The 17415-nt window shown below is 45.7% G+C and overlaps 1 protein-coding gene across 3 annotated transcripts in view; it reads right to left on the reverse strand.

Annotated features, from left to right (window-relative positions):
- Nucleotides 1-17415, reverse strand: part of DOCK5 (dedicator of cytokinesis 5) — a 227698-nt gene that overhangs the window by 34052 nt on the left and 176231 nt on the right. For all 3 annotated transcript variants that reach the window (XM_045456779.1, XM_045456777.1, XM_045456778.1), the window contains 7 exons: nucleotides 16647-16732; nucleotides 14054-14213; nucleotides 12995-13035; nucleotides 12045-12135; nucleotides 8312-8431; nucleotides 3208-3297; nucleotides 1401-1505 (listed from right to left, as the gene is read on the reverse strand). In XM_045456779.1, coding sequence (XP_045312735.1) covers nucleotides 1401-1505; nucleotides 3208-3297; nucleotides 8312-8431; nucleotides 12045-12135; nucleotides 12995-13035; nucleotides 14054-14213; nucleotides 16647-16732 — 693 coding nt within the window. The remainder of the gene's footprint in view (nucleotides 1-1400; nucleotides 1506-3207; nucleotides 3298-8311; nucleotides 8432-12044; nucleotides 12136-12994; nucleotides 13036-14053; nucleotides 14214-16646; nucleotides 16733-17415) is intronic.

Below are 17415 nucleotides of genomic sequence, written 5' to 3' on the forward strand. Positions count from 1 at the left end.
GTTCGAGCCCCGCATCGGGCTCTGGGCTGATGGCTCAGAGCCTGGAGCCTGTTTCCGATTCTGTGTCTCCCTCTCTCTGCCCCTCCCCCGTTCATGCTCTGTCTCTCTCTGTCCCAAAAATAAATAACGTTGAAAAAAAAAATTTTTTTTTAAGTTCATTTATTCATCTTGGGAGAGACAGAGGCAGCACAAGTCGGGGAGGGGCAGAGAGACAGGTGGGGAGAGAGAGAATCCCAAGCGGTCTCCATGCTGCCAGTGCAGAGCCTGACTTGGGCTCGAACTCACGAAACCTTGAGATCATGACCTGAGCCAAAATCAAGAGTTGGATGCTTCAGCGACTGAGCCACCCAGACGCCCCAGTACTTTATTCCTCTTAATTACTGAGTAATATTCCATTGCACGGCTCTTTGACATTTTTTTTAATCCCCTCATCAACTCAGGGACACCTGAGTTGCATCCAGTCTTTGGTGATTACAAATAATGGTGCCATAAACGATCATGTGAATTTTTTTTTTCATGTGAACATAAGTTTTTATTTTACTTGGGTGCATATTTCAGTAAATACTCCCTGGTTAACCAACGCTTACAGCACAGGATACCCGTTTTGGTCAGTTTCAATTTCCATTTGTTTGCATGATTATTCAATTAACATTATACCCATTAGGCTGTAAACGCCATGAGGGTAAGGGCCATATCTGATTATAATCTGCCTAGTATGTGCCTGGTACACAGTAGGCACTCAGCAGATGTTACAGAATGAATGAATGAGTTACCTCCTCCTTGGGAATGACGCAGCATGCAGAGTACTTCCTTTCTACATTTTCTTAAATTAGGGGAAGGAAAATGGATCATACATCCAAACACGGCTACCTCTAAAGAGGCTTCCATTTGTGCCGGAAAAAATACGATTTTGTTTGTTTTTTAGATTTTAGAATCAGTATCCCGTTATAGAAAATTTTGGGAAGGAAAAACACGGTCCTTTTCACTATTACAACGCCTGTTTTTATTTTTGTGAAACTTTCGCAGTCCCGTCCTTGGGATACTTGCTTTCAAACTGGCTCTGGCTGGAAACAAAATAAACAAGGAAACACATCAATCCACACGTTCCCCCAGCCTGATCTGTAGCAGCAGACCAGTGGAGGGGAGGGTTCTGTTTTTCCCCTTTTCATTCCACCTGGGAAAAGTCATTTTACAATCGAGCTGCCAGAATACCAGAGGCTGGGGGCGTGGGGTGAGGACGCCGGCCACGCAGGAAGTGGTTTCCCTCCCCGACCTCCCACAGTGAGAACACGGACCGCCAGCTGCTAACACACTAGGCCCATCTGGAACAGAGATGAATACCTTCCCTCCTTCAGATGGCATGGCTTAATGGCTCAGAGGACCACCCTGAGGATTCTTACCCGTAGGAAAGAAGGAAAGCCCTGTCCATAGTATCCAACGGCAAAGTACTCAGGCTGAGGCCTCATTGCCTTAATGATGTTCTCATAAAACGAGGCTCTTTTTTTCTGGAAAACAAAACAAGGCATTCCACAGGGAGGTTACAAGGGCACCACTGAGGGGTGGGGAAGATCAGAGTATTGTTCGCTTTGTTGTTTCTCATGGATCAACAGATAAATGAAAAGTCTTTGGAAAGTATCTTGTGGGCCAAGATGTTATCCTTTTCTTGGATCGAAGGGTTGGGACGTGGGTCCGTGAATGAGCCTTGGAGGGTCTAGCAATCTCTGAAGCTGCATGCAGAAAGATGCACACGTGTGCATATGCCTCTATGGAGGGGGGCAGTGTTTAGTGATGGACAGTTTCCTGAAGAGGGTTCAGGACCCCTAAAAGGTTCAAAAGCTCTTTCTGAGGTTCACGGAGGGTGGCTGCACTGAAACAGAGACCCGTGAGGAAAGATCGGGAATCTTCTGGTTCTCACAGGTGGTTTGGATTAAAGTCCTTGGTTCAGCCACAAGTGCCCAGAAGGTGGTGGTGATGTTCTGTTTTTCAAGATCTGGTACCAGCCCTAATTTCAATCCTTCCCACGGGAATAGGTTTCCCGGCCAGGGCTGAGAGTCAGACTTAAAGAAAGCAAAACAGGTAGCCAGACCTGGGGTCTTTGAAGCATGTCCCGGCCCCTCCCACAATGGTCCCATGACTGCATTACTACTCTATTGAGGTGAAGGTTTCTATCACAGTGTTTGCTTCGAAGGGTAACACGTTACATCACGAACAGCTCGGTTTAGTTCAGGAAATGAGTAAGTGATTTTTGTGTGGGAGACTAGGAACTGGCACAGCACACGGGCAAGCTCTTTTCCAAGTGACCTTGACAACTATCCCCTCAAATAAAATACACTTGACCCTTGAACAGTATGCGTTTAAAATGTTTGAGTCCACTTTTAGGCAGAATTTTTTTTTTGATAAAGACAGTGTAGGACTGGAAATATTTTCTCTTCCTTTCAATCTTCTTAATGTCTTTCCCCAGCTTACTTCATTGTAAGAATATAGAATACACGTACAAAATACGTGTCGATCAACTGTTTATGTCATCAGGCAGGCTTCTGGTCAGCAATAGGCTATTAGTAGTTCAGTTTTAGGGGAATCAAAAGTTATGTGCGGCTTTTCAGCTGGGTGGGGGGTTGGCGCCCCTCACCTCCCTACCCCGCATTGTTCAAGGGTCAACTGTATTATTACCTAACAATGGGTGGCCTGACCTTTTGTGATTCCTCTACTAACAATTATCAAATGGAATGCTGTGTTGGCCTACCACTGGACATTTAGAGGGTTATTTTTGTTTTGCTGTATTAAATAGCTGATCTGTGCCACCAGCAGGACCCTGAGGATGTGGGCCACAGAACAAGTAATTTTGATGAACAGAAGATGTCAGAAAATATCTGAAATATGGGGCGTGTTCACAGAAGGCAGAGTAACTGCGAGGGGAGAGGGGAGATGGGTCAGGAATACGGAGGGTCCTTAGAGAGACAAAAGGCACAGACAAGGGCAAGAGGTCTGTAGGCAAGGATCTCGAGCTCTTTATCAGAGATAATCTGGGAGATAACGCGAACGTTTTTTGGACCTCATCTTTTTTTCATTTTTCTTTTGAGCACGGTTTACTTTTCCGTGGTAAAGGAGGCTGTTTATCTTGACTTTCTCAAATGTTCTAAAACATGTGCCTGAATGCTGATTTTCACACTCCTTCTGGAAGCTTGATATATTCTGACCGGGACTCACCAGCAGGTTGCCAAGGCCCTCGTAGTCGAATACTTTGCTCTCGTAGGTCTCAGCCAACTCTTTGCTCAGTTTGATGGCCTTCTCCCACATCTTCAGAAAAAGAAAGGTAGGGTTACAAGCGGAGAACAAAGCAGTCGGTGTCCCTCTGTGAAAGTCACGGGAGAGTCGCTGACAGTGACTAAGGAGTCAGGTGGGTTGAGTTTCTGCAGACATTCTCACCACGCCTCACCTCCTGGATCAACCAAACCTTTGTCTTTTTCTGACATGATGACGCTACTATATCTTGGCTGCTTTCCAGGCCACGTCTTCTATAACTCTATTTGCAAGAACATGAAGAATACCTTGCGTCTTAAACAACGCAATACGGCATTGAAAGGGCAAAGCACGAAAGACCACGGAGAGTTGAGAGGAACCAGTTCCCAAACCTGGGTTTTGAAAGCATGGAAGTCTTGTCAGAGGGGAAAGGAAGTTGGTGTGAGCTCTGGTTCTGATTCTGGGGTGTGTGTGTGTGTGTGTGTGTGTGTGTGTGTGCGCTTTGAATAAGGATGTTTGGGAGGAGAAGAAAATGGAAGAAGGGCTAACCATACTGTTGCGTGCAATTCGGGAAGCTGTTTCTCTAATTTAGAGCACTGATTCCCTATTTTTTTTTTAATTTTTTAATGCTTTTTATTCATTTTTGAGAGAAAGAGACAGAGCGCCATCAGGGGAGGGGCACAGAGAGAGGGAGACACAGAATCCGAAGCAGGCTCCAGGCTCTGAGCTGTCAGCACAGAACCCGACGCGGGGCTCGAACCCATGAACCGCGAGATCATGACTGGAGCCGAAGTCGGACACTTAACCGACTGAGCCCCCCAGGCACCCCTGATTCCCTATTCCTAACCAAACTATCTACTTAGCCAACGGGAGTTTTAAGAAAAATGCCTTTTTAAACCATTTATGACTGTCTCAGTTACAGCCTACTGCACATATGTGGTGCCTGAGGCTGGCATCCCAGATTGAGCCCTCGGTTCGTTTTGATAGTTCATGAAATGCCACTTAGATGGACACTATAAATAACACAGCATCTGGTAATTTCCTACTTGATCCTTATTAACCAGGTGCTGTGTTCCATTGTTTCTGGGTGCTGAAGGAATGTAGGGACAGTTCACATAGGGTTATAACACCTTTTAAAATTAAGTCTTCTAAAAATCATTTGCCAAATTCGGCCCCTCTGAAACTTCAGTGCCTGGAACCCTGCAAAGGCTCTGCAATCTGCCATATGGAACCCATTCCAGATCAGGTGAATCTGGAGCTGGAAGCCAGTCAACAGTATCAGAGAAGTTCTCTCCAAATGCTAAGTTATGTAAGAGGCAGGGAGATGGCCGAGCACGGCGCTTCTCACAGTGTGGTCCCTGGTCTCCGCGAGTCCCCAAGACCCTATTAGGGGGACCAGAAGGCAACGTTATCGCCTTAGTAACAATAATGCTATTTGCCTTTCCCAAGCCCCATCCTCTTGTACAAGGGGGTTTCCCACGGACGACAACAGGTGAAATACCGCGAGAGACTGAACACGGAAGCAGACAGGAGAATCCTGCTGTCTCCTGTTCAGCCAGATGCTGAAGAGATTTGCAAACGTGTCAAACGATGCTACTCAAATCACTATTTTTATGGAATGTATAGTTATTTTTTTTTTAACATTTTTAAATTTATTTTTGAGAGACAGAGAGAGACAGAGCACGAGCAGGGGGAGGGGCAGAGAGAGAGGGAGACATGGGATTGGAAGCAGGTTCCAGGTTCCGAGCTGTTAGCACAGGGCCCGATGTGGGGCTCGAACCCACAAACTGTGGGATCATGACCTGAGCTGAAGTCGAACGCTCAACTGACTGAGCCACCCAGGCACCCCTGGAATATATATTTTTAATAGATATGATTTATATTAATAGTAAAAATGGCCTTAAGAGAACAAATAAGCAAATATTGTAAGATTTTCTGTTTCGATTTCTAAGAGTAGAAGTATCAATAAATATAATCCAGGGGGAAGAAAGCTCTTTGGGATCCTCAATGATGTTTAAGAGGGCAAAGGGGTGCAGAGAGCAAAGTGTTTGAGCAAATATACTTGCCCTCTGGGCCTCAAGTTTGTCACCTGTAAAAAAGATACAATATCTACCTGATAGGGTTTTAAGGAGAATTAAATTAGAAAGGGAAGTCTGGAAATCACCAAAAAGAGTAACCAGTACTAAATGGATGGTAGCTATTTTATTAAGGTGATTATCTGGCTTTTATAAATTAATTTGTTTGCTTATAGTTTTTATTTAAATTCCAGTTAGTTCACATATAGTGTAATATTTGTCTCAGGAATAGAATTTAGTGATTCATCACTTCCATACAACACCCAGTGCTCATCCCAACAAGTGCCCCCCCTTAATACCCATCACCCATTTATCCCACCCCCCGCCCACTTCCCCATCAATCCTCAATTTGTTCCCCATAGCTAAGGGTCTGTTTTATGGTTTGTCTATGTTTTCCCCCTATGTTCATCTATTTTGCTTCTTAAATTCCACACACGAGCGAAATAATATGGTATTTGTCTTTCTCCTACTGATTTATTTTGCTCAGCATAATACACTCTAGCTCCCTCCACAATGTTGCAAGATTTCGCTCTTTTTGATGGCTGAGTAATATTCCATTGTATATATATGCCATGCCTTCTTTATCCACTCATCAGTCAATGGACATTTGTGCTCTTTCCATAATTTGGCTATTGTTGATAGTGCTGCTATAAACATCAGGGTGCATATGTCCCTCGGAATCAGTATTTTTGTATCCACTGGGGAAATATCCAGTAGTGAAATTGCTGGGTCATGGGGTAGTTCTATTTTTAAGTTTTTGAGGAACCTCCATACTGTTTTCCAAAGTGGCTTCACCAGTTTGCATTCCCACCAACAGGGTAAGGAGGGTTCCCCTTTCTCTGCATCCTCGCCAACCTCTGTTGTTTCTTGTGTTGATCTGAGCCATTTTGACAGATGTGAAGTGGTATCTCAACGTAGTTTTGATACAAGTTTCCCTGATGATGAATGATGTTGAGCATCTTTTCATGTGTCTTCTTTGGAAAAGAAGTCTATTCATGTCTTGGGCCCATTTCTTAACCGGATTGTTTTTCAGGTGTGGAGTTTGGTAAGTTCTTTCTAGATTTTGGATACTAGCCCTTTAACCGATATGTCATTTGCAAATATCTTCTCCCATTCTGAAGGATGCGTTGGCTTGTTCATTTGTCCATTTCTAACTAACAAGTTGCACTGATCAATCAGGAATAGTGGCCAGAAGTGGCAGTCCGTAAGAACTACCCAGACCTCTGAAACGTGTCAACTCTAGGATGTTTTGTTTGGATAGCACACCGTTTTTTCCTCCCCCCCGCCCCCGTTATCCCTTCTATACTATTTTCTCCATTGTAAAAGCCTTTCAGCTAGGGGCGCCTGGGTGGCTCAGTCGGTGAAGCGTCCGACTTTGGCTCAGGTCATGATCTCACGACTGGTGGGTTCGAGCCCTGCATCAGGCTCTGTGCTGACAGCTCGGAGCCTGGAGCCTGCTTCGGATTCTGTATCTCCCTGTCTCTCTGCCCCTCCCCTGCTCACACTCTGTCTGTCTCTTAAAAATAAATAAACGTTGGGGCGCCTGGGTGGCTCCGTCGGTTGAGCATCCAACTTCGGCTCAGGTCATGATCTCACGGTTCGTGGGTTCGAGCCCCGCATCGGGCTCTGTGCTGATAGCTCGGAGCCTGGAGCCTGCTTCGGATTCTGTGACTCCCTCTCTCCCTGCCCCTCCCCCGCTCACACTGTCTCTGTCTCTCTCAAAAATAAATAAAACGTTAAAAAAATTTTTTTTTAAAGCCTTTCAGCTGAACATGCTTCCTCCAGTTCACCAGAGACTCCGCAATTTCCTGCCCAGGTCACATGTTTATTTTACCTTCCCGAGAGTCCCTGGAGCAATCAGGTTGCTTATTACCTGTGCAGTCTGGCAAGTAGCCACCCAGGCATGCCATGTGCCTACAATCTCTAGAGAATGCACTCAAAATGACGGTGCTGGCTCTTGGCACTCAGCAATACCTAAGTGATGAAATTAGGGTCATGGAGAGCCGGGCCCTGGGCCGCCCGGTACGTTCTCCATGGGGTTACGCGTCTTCAAGATAACTGATGTCTACTGACTTCTTCAATTTCTCTCTCCATTTCCTGTCCCATGAAAAATACCAGAATTCCAAGAGACACATGGGAATAAGAAAAGAGTGAGTCATGAGTCACTGTTCGAAAATAATTCGTGCAGTCTCTGTCCCGAGTTCCTAAGAGGGGACTTCTAAACTCTTGGAATGTCCCCAGTGATGAGAGTGACTCTGTTGTTTCTGGTGGGACCCTCAGACCACACCTGAAGTTCTACTAATGAGGTGACACACACTGGGCCTGTGGTCTGTCTCAGAATGGGCACTGGCCTTGCCAGCACCGCAGCCCATGGGATTAGAGGGCTGGGGCCTTGAACTACATGGTATCAGCTTGACCTCCAGGGAGGAGAGGGATGCTGGGCACTGAGTTCACTCGTGTGGCCACTGAGTCAGTTAACGAAGCCTTCAACCCCAGCAAAAGACTCTATGCACAGGAGGAGCTCAGGTCAGATTCCGAATGGTGAGCACATCGCGTTGCTAGGAGAGTGATGTGACCTGAATCGACAGGGAGAGGACACAGAAGCCCTGCATTGGGGACGCTCCTAGACCGTGTCCTGTGTGTTTCTTCACTTGGCTGGTTCTGATTTGGGCCCTTTGAGATAAAACTCGTAATCTTAAGCACAGCACTTTACCAAGTTGTGTTAGTTGCTCTGGCATATTATCAAATTTGAGGGCGTCATAGGACCCTCTCCGCTCAAATTTATTGTCAGCTGATCATACGTGTGGGTGGTCCAGGGTCCCCCAAACTGTGGCTGGTTGTCTAAAGCGAGGGCTGTTTTACTGGTGACTATCTCCTTCACCTGAGGGGTCTGTGCTAACCGTGGGTAGTTAGCATCAGAACGGCATTGCAGTATTGCAGCCAATTTCTTCCCTCCCCTACTACGAAAAAAAAAAACAAACAAAAACCAAACTCACTTTGCCTTTGTCAAAGTATGAAATGATCTCTTGATACAGCTTTTCTTTGAGCTCTTGCTGGGTATAAACATAGTAACTGTCCCTCTGAAGCAAATGGGGTACACAGGGCTTGTCAGACCACTGAAAAACAAACAAAAGGAACAAAAGAAATTAACATAACGCGGTGATTAACTAAGTCAATTAATCAAAGGAGATCGATGTAACAAGTATTCAGCTAGTAAAAGTCAAATTTGTGTATATTTTCAACTTGGCCGTATTGCAGTGTTTAGATTATTTATTAAGCACAAAAATTACCCCCTCCCCCCAAAAGGCACATGCCAGCTTCAAAACAAGTGTCACGCTGAACGTGAAAAGTTAGGAAAAAGGCGAGGGTGCCGACCAGGAAAACTGCCGTTCAGTGAAAGTGTCACTCAGACAATTGGATGAAAGAAAAAAATTAGAAGTATAACAGTGGGCAGGAGGACCCGGGTACACCTATCACTGTGTATAGACCAAGACTCTATTCTTCATAATCCATCCCTTCATAAAGCATGTCAACAGAAAAACTACCCCCGACAGTGACAGAATTAAGTAGCGGCACAAAAATTAACAAACTCAGAAATAATTTAGAGACGAATTTCCTATAAATAGATGACCACTCTGAAAAATAGAAGACCCCAACAGAAAAAACGCAAAATGAGAAGATAATCCAGGCACCACAACTTTTTTAATAAAAATTACTTTTTTTATGTACTTTTTAATAAAATGTACTTTTTATTTTAATAATGTAATTTTTTTTAATAAAAATTTTTAAATGTTTATTTTTGAGACAGAGAGAGAGAGAGAGAAAGAGAGAGAGAGCAAGCACGAGCAGGGGAGGGGCAGAGAGAGAGGGAGCCACAGAATCTGAAGCAGGCTCCAGGCTCTGAGCTGTCAGCACGGATCCCAATGCAGGGCTCGAACTTACCAACCGTAAGATCACGATCTGAGCCGAAGTCGTAGGCTCAACTGACTGAGCCACCCAGGCGCTCCCACAACGTGAATGTACATAAAGAAACTGAATGGTACACTTAAAAATGGTTTAAATAGGGATGCCTGGTGGCTCAGTCAGTTAAGCATCGACTTCGGCTCAGGTCATGATCTCATGGTTCGTGAGTTTGAGCCCCCATCACGGCTCACTGCTGTTAGCACAGAGCTTACTTCGGATCCTCCGTCCCCCTCACTCTCTGCCCTTCCCCTGCTCATGCTCTCTCTCTCAAAAATAAACATTAAAAACAAAAAGTTTACAGAAAGGTTTAAAAATGGTTCAAACAATACATTTTATGTTATGTGCATTTTGCCGTAATTAAAGTAAAGAGAAGAGGTATTTGGGAATCACCATAACAAGGAATATGCAAGACTTCCATCCGAAAACGTTTACCACATTCACAAAAGCAGACAAATGGAAACAAACGGAAAGTCCTATCATGCTTTGGGATGAGAAAACAGATACTCCATAAGCATGGAAATTCTCCCTAGATCTCTGGTTAAATTTCATGATTCCAAAGTCCTTATGGAAAAACAAACCAAAAGGAATGGGGTGGAAAACTCGGAAAAAAAGAACAGCCGTGAAGAGTAACTACCAGGGAGTAAAACATACTATGGGGCAGTGTGGTGCTGCTGCATGGATGGAGTACTCATTCGGACCATGCAAAAGTTGAGCAAATCTACAAAAGAGACTTGCCCTGTATAGCCCTTTACTACGTGATAAAGATGGACTATCATCCCAGTGAGGAAAATTACGGACCGTACTTCGTAAACGGCACCCTAAATCCAGTAGCTACCTGGGTGGGGCGTAGTTGCATCAACCCCGCATTCTTTATGCCAGGGTAGGGTGTTGAACTTTCTGAGCAGCACAAATGAAAAGACCTACGGTCACCGACACACGGGAGTCTCTTTGTGATCATTCCACAGTCAACCAGCCCTCCCCCACCCCCCACCCCCAAACAATAAGCTTTTTAGCGCCCTGAACTTGAATATGGATTGTGAATGGTTGCCCTGGGGACGTGGTGAGGCAGAGGAGTCCTGTGTTTAATCACAGAGCTAAGAACAACGTACCTGTGTTCTTTTAGCATAAAATAAAAATTAAGTTATACAAGAAAATTAATTGCTGGGGCAAGAACAGAGACAAAGAGATACGATAGGAGGCTATCATGGTGCTCTAGGGGAGGGACAATGGACCAGGACAACAGCAATGGAGATTTAAAAAAAAAAAAGTGGATAGAAAAGGGGTGCCTGGGTGGCTCAGTCGGTGAAGTGTCCGACTTCGGCTCAGGTCACGATCTCACAGTTTGTGGGTTCGAGCCCCGCGTCGGGCTCTGTGCTGACAGCTCGGAGCCTGGAGCCTGCTTCGGATTCTGTGTCTCCCTCTCGCTCTGCTCCTCCCCCACTCACGCTCTGTCTCTCTCTCTCAAAAATAAATAAACATTAAAATAAACAAATACATAAAAGTGGATAGAAAGGACATGACATCAGGATCTCTAAAAGATCTCTAGGCTCCTGCGTTCACTGCACCATGATTCACAATAGCCAAGACAAGGAAACAACCTAAGCGTCTAGCAATGTATCGATACATGGATAAAGAAGCTGCGGAAGATGTATGCAATCGGATAGCATTCAGCCACGAGAAAAGAAGGAAATCCTGCCTTTCCCCGGCAACATGGATGGACCCTGAGGGCATTATGCTAAGTGAAACAAGCCAGACCGAGAAAGGCAAATACTATATGAATGCTATGTGGTATCTCTTATGTACGGAACCTAACAAAGCCAAACACATGCAAACAGAAGGCACCAAGGCATCAAGAAGATGTTCTTGAAGGGTACCAGTACAGCCAGAGAATAAATAAATCCTGGACATCTAACGCATAATGATTACAGACAACAATACTGTACTACAGACTTCAAATTTTCTAAGAGACTAAATCTTAACTGCCGCCCCCCACCTCCCCACACACAAAGTCTGTGCCCTGACAGAGGTGTTCGCTAACTCTACAGGCCCATGATTCTTGCTCAGCCACGACAGGGGGGCGGGCGGTGAAAAAAAAGATTACAACAGGTATTTGCCGGAGCGCCTGGGTAGACCGGGGTGCGCTTCGGTAAAACGGGCAGAAAGGAGAAGGTAGGAATGGATCATCCCCCACCCACAGTGGGAAATAACAGTTACTGCCGGGTGAAGCGTTGAGCTGTCTATTGGTCACTCCGACACTGCGACGTTGAAAGAAGCGGTTCATACGAGAATCCAAAGTTAGAGGACTGGTCGGGACCAGGAATAATGACACACCATGATGTACAGATGTGCTTATATCCATGGCACGCTTTTACCCAGTAAGAGAGTATAAATAGGAAAGTACTGCTATGTTCATTTGCAACTTATTTCTTGACAGTGGCACAATTTTTTTTTTACATCTATGAATATGCTGCATATATTAATCAACGTGTTTGGTTTCTTCAGTTAGACTGTCCATTACTAGAGACCTGTGAGCTGTGCTCTGCTTCCAAAGGAGTTTTAAATAAATGATAACCGACATTTTCCCAGCACTGGTCAGGAAATTCGCTGTGCTTGTTTTAGATGGTATTCGACTAACTCTTGGGTTACAGGGGTCTCCCTTGGACAAGGCTCTTTCCCGTCAGAATCAGGAAGCCTGCGGGATTTGGTCCCAAAGGGCTGGCCAGTTGGCTCCCACCCAGTGGAAAAAAGCCTCCCCCACCGACTTACCTGCAGAAGCTCAGCATGTAAGAGAAGCGTGTAGGCGGCTTCTGTGTAGTTCTCTGAGTCTCGGTGCAAATCCCGCAGCTTGTACAAGTACCTGGTAAGAAGGGGACACAGGAGGTGCTCTGGGGCTCAGGGTCACCTCATTAGGCAACCAGACCACGGCCTCTTCCCCATCTTTTCTCCCCTCCTCCTTCTCACAGACCAAGGAATCTATTACTTCCCGTCTTCGCATCCACTTAACCCACTGTGCCGCTTCCTGCCTGTGTGTCTTTCCCATTCCATCTACTCTACTGTACTTTTTGTTTAACACAGGCATGCTTAATTTTTTTCTTTTTTTAGCGTCATGGGGCGCCTGGGTGGCTCGGTCGGTTAAGCGTCCGACTTCAGCTCAGGTCATGATGTCACGGATCGTGGGTTCGAGTCCCGCATAGGACTCTGTGCTGACAGCTCGGAGCCTGGAGCCTGCTTCGGATTCTGTGTCTCCCCCTCTCTCTCTGCCCCTCCCCTGCTTGCGTTCTCTCTCTCTCAAACATAAATAAACATTAAAAAAAAAAATTGCCACGGACCCCCCCCCCCCGCCGAGAAGCTAATAAGAACTATGGAATCTCTCCCTAAGAAAATACATACAGTTTAAATCCAAGTTCGTTTTGTGGTCAGGACTTCAGCAGTCCTGGACAGGAAGGCACATGACCATGCCTCTGCTGACTGCTTCCCGACTGCTCTGGCCAGTCTTCTATCTTTTCCTGGAATCGCGACACCAGTCTCCCTATGTACTGTGCTTCCATATCTGTCTAGAGAGTTTACCCTTTTGGGGGGGCCCGGGGCAGATGACACACTTTTTGGTGTCTCTCAAAGCAGCAAGCGTGGTGTTGGGACTTAGTATTTGTTAACTGAAGAAATAAATAATAAAGCCATGGCATAAATGGCAAAAGCAGAAATCTCCTTCAGCTTACCTTATGTATATGTCCTCTCTCTTCTTTTCTTTGTAAAAATTCTACCGAGAAAAGGGAGTCAAAAATACCGATGTCAACCAAAGGTTATCAAAAATGGCCAAACCACGACTTTTGCTTTTTTTTTTTTTTTAATTTTTTTTTTTTCAACGTTTATTTTCTTTTTATTTTGGGGACAGAGAGAGACAGAGCATGAACGGGGGAGGGGCAGAGAGAGGGAGACACAGAATCAGAAACAGGCTCCAAGCCATCAGCCCAGAGCCTGACGCGGGGCTCGAACTCACGGACCGCGAGATCGTGACCCGGCTGAAGTCGGACGCTTAACCGACTGCGCCACCCAGGCGCCCCGACTTTTGCTTTTTAACAGAGTCACTTTTCCAGACTTAATTTTACCCTTTAACAAATACCCCTACAAAGAAAGGAAGTGATCGTTTATAAAGAAGATAAACTGCAGAACGTTTTTAGGGCCGTTCGTCTAAAAAACATGAGGGAAATCCTCTAAGTGAACAAATAGCCAACTGATACTCAAGTCAACTGATGGTCTCTTCTTTCTCAGGCAGTCAGTGGTGCCAGGTTCTTCCTGTCTATTAAGCAGAGGAATTCATGGCAGCCTACGCTTCTGAGGTCGGTGGTCCCAGTTACGTATATCTCGGAAAGGCAAGACCACAGAGCTCTGGCACCATGAGGATTCCATGACTTTCCCCTCATGGTACAGGGTTTCTGATGCATATTCACCTATGCCCAATATTTCCAAACAATAAAGCAACCAGATATAAACAAGACACAGAAACAGGTGAAAGATGGCCTTCAAGTAAGAGCTGAGTTAAGAGCTAATGTGGCATTTTCTATCCCTGTGTCCACTTTTATTCTCCAGGTCTGTGTGGCAGCTGATATCTGAGTCCAAAGCTGAGTCAGCTGCTCCCATTAGACTCAGCAGGACACAGACTCTGTAAAGGTGGCCTCAGGGCACCTCTGTGCCTGTGAGACCGACTCAGAGCTGAGCTGTGCTTGTGGGGCTGGCCCTGCAATGCCCTCTCGCCAACCCAGGGTCTTGGGACCTACCAGCACGTTAACGGTACAGCTCATGCGGTTCTCCTTGCTCTCGTCATGCATGATAATGGTTCTGTAGTCCAAGAGGTTCTCCAACAGGCTGCTGACCAGGAGCGCAAACACTTCTCCAGAGCTGGAGAGGTATTTATGTTTCCGGCAATGTTCTAGGAGCCTGGAAGGGTGGAAGTAGAGACAAATGCCCGCGTTCCGTACTCTGTCATTCCAGCACCGTTCATGAGCGCTGTCCAAGGTCCTAGCAGCAGGGGGCCCCAGGCTAGGAGAAACACACCCTTTAAGTAATCCCAGCCTCTCTCTCGGGCGCCTTCTCTTACGCTGTACCTCCTGGTGGCTCAAGTTCTATGTTGTCTTCAGGGCTGTGGCTCAAATCCCACTGTCACTTACAACCCCAGCCCACAATGCCCATCTTTCAGCTTCTATCTGTCTTCGTTTTTTGTCTTTTGTCGACGCCACAGAAATGGAAACCTTTGCCCCAAAGGTGTGTGTATGCTATCTGATCACTCTAACTGAAGTTGAAAGAGACCATCTTTCCTATGGCTTTATTCTCCCTAAGGCCTAGCACTTCGGGGTATCCTGTGGACGTTTTGCAAAGCCTTGGATCGATGCCCGGTCTAGAGGAAACAAGGAATCTAGTGCACATCCAGACATGTGGCTCTTCGGACAAAAGTGCTATTTAACCGCCACCGCCACAAAACTACAAAATTGTAAATAAATAAACTGAGGCTTGGTATGAATCCTATTTTGTTGGACTCAAACAGAGAAAAGCTTCTATAGGGGCTTCTTAGATTTGACAACTGGAAAAAAACACTCAGAGAACAAGAGGAAAAAAGAGAAAGGAATGGGTTCAAAGAATTAGCCCAGACTTTAGGATTATTCTTGAGCACTGGAGATTTGTATAGTCAAATTGTTCTGAGACTCGGAAAGAATGAAACAAACAAACAAACAAAATATCATATAGTGAAAAGTCAGCTTGGGATTTAAAAAATGGATAGTTTATCATTTGTAAACTGTGTACGTGTATATGTACATAATTTCTCCATTTAATCCCCTTATGAGATCTGAATCACAAAAGTGATTATGTGGCAAGTAGGTAACTCAAACAGGTGGACTTAATGGAAATGGGATGAAAAGATCAACAAATGGGTCTTGTCATCCATTAAAAATGAAACAAGAAAGACGTTTGGTTCTTGAAAATATATCTGAGGGGCACCTGAGTGGCTCAGTCGGTTAGACGTCCGACTTTGGCTCAGGTCATGATCTCCTGGTTTCTGAGTTCAAGCCCTGTGTCGGGCTCTGTGCTGACAGCTCGAAGCCTGGACCCTGCTTCAGATTCTGTGTCTCCCTCTGTCCCTCTCTCTGTCCCTCGCCCACTCACGCTCTGTCTCTTGAAACATAAACATTAAAAAAAAAAAGAAAAGAAAATACAGCTGAGTTATCAATTCAGCTCCATTCCTGAGCACCCAGTGTTCTGGCTTTTTAAATCTTAAAAAAAAAAAAAAAAAGAAGAAGAAAACGACCTTGGGAGTACCCATCCTCAAGCACGGTCTAGTACGAGCCACACCCACAAAAGAGGTGGCCAACGAAGCGACCGGGGCGCATACCCAATCAACAGGTGACACAGCTGGTCAAAATCACAAAGGCTCAGAGGACACAAGAAATGACTAGTCTAGGATAGTGAGCGCCGTGGACGACGGAGGACGTGAGGATGACAGCAGTGACCAGCACAAACCCAGAGCAGGGACGCTCAGTCAGCATGGGCTCTGTAATAGACACTATTCTGATGCATCACCTCATTTACACCTCAACTCTTACCAAAGTGTACATGCTGTTAGTGTAGATGAAAAAAAAGAGGGCCATCGGAGAGATTAGAACACTTGTCCGAAGGCACGTTTCTAGAATATGGAGAAAAAGGGATTTGAAGGTTTCTTTAACTCCAAATTCCAAGTGTTTTGAACCACACTTTTACACTGTAATTCCATTTGAGCAAAGGAGAATTCAGAGGGCAGGAGGGGTGTGCGGGGTAGGTGTGGGGGGGTAGGGAGTAACCACAGAGAGAGAATAAAAATGTTGGATGTGGGGGAGGTGCGTAGGGCAGTGCAACGACCAGCCTGGCTGGAGATGTAACAGGTGTTCTTAGAGGCCCTCTACAGGGCATAAGGTATTTTTAAAGGTAAAGTGGACTTTGAAATGTTTTTTCCTTCCTCCTTTAAATGGTGCTTTGAAGCTATAATTAGAGGCGATAGCACTTTTGGTGAAGTTCAGCAATTCAAACACTGGGCAAAATGCCATCGCTCTATATATCCCCCGCCCCCCTCCACCTTCCATCTGCTCTGCTCTCGAGGGGCCGGGCTGGCCAGGAAAACACGGACATTTGACTCACATCAGACAAACAAATGTCAACAGTGGATGGTGTAAACTCCATTAACCCCCCCCACAACCCACCCCCCCCCCCCCCCAGGACCATTTGTGGCGGTGACCCCAGAGCTTCCCGGGACTCCTCGACTAGGCTGTCCGTGCTGCAGAAGCCTGCTTCTCTCCCTCGCTACATGACGCGTCAACTTGGAGGCTTTGTTTCTGTAATACTCACAATTTTTCCAGAAGGACCTTGTATTGTTCATCTCCTCTGCCCCCTTCTACCTCTTGGTCCAGCTTTGTGATCAGCTCATTCTCAAACTGAAAGCAGAGTTAGAATTTCCCAGGAGAACGCCAGATACCCTTCGAAGAAGCCACGAAAGACGCCCCGCCAACCTTTCTAGATTTGACACAGCTCCTTTATTGAACTGTGAACACTTTCCAACATATTATAGGGAAGATCATAATTCATGTCATCCATTAATCAGGTACCAGAGCCCCATCAAAACTCTCTAGACGAGTCTCATGTTACTTTGTCCTTTGCTTTACATTTGGAAAAAAAAAATTCCCCCAATATTATTTTCCTGTTTTGACTAATCCTAATAATTCTAATTATCTATTTTATTTTTTTTCTCGGCTAAGTCTTGGCAATGGAATTTGCTTTTGCAGAACTTCACAGCTACAAGACCTCTTCAGTTCCAAAGCACTCTATAGATAAGGAAACTGAGGCATGGGAAAGACACGCAAATTGAGAGAGACCTCAAAACCAGAGAGGCCTCAGCATCTTTTCCCCAACCCACTGCATTATGTTCTCAGCTACACTGCAACCGGCGGGATTAAAACGCATGATGTCAAGGGGCGCCTGGGTGGCGCAGTCGGTTAAGCGTCCGACTTCAGCCAGGTCACGATCTCGCGGTCTGCGAGTTCGAGCCCCGCGTCGGGCTCTGGGCTGATGGCTCAGAGCCTGGAGCCTGTTTCCGATTCTATGTCTCCCTCTCTCTCTC

This window comes from Leopardus geoffroyi, chromosome B1 (genome assembly GCF_018350155.1).
Source record: "Leopardus geoffroyi isolate Oge1 chromosome B1, O.geoffroyi_Oge1_pat1.0, whole genome shotgun sequence".
Lineage (NCBI taxonomy): Eukaryota > Metazoa > Chordata > Mammalia > Carnivora > Felidae > Leopardus > Leopardus geoffroyi.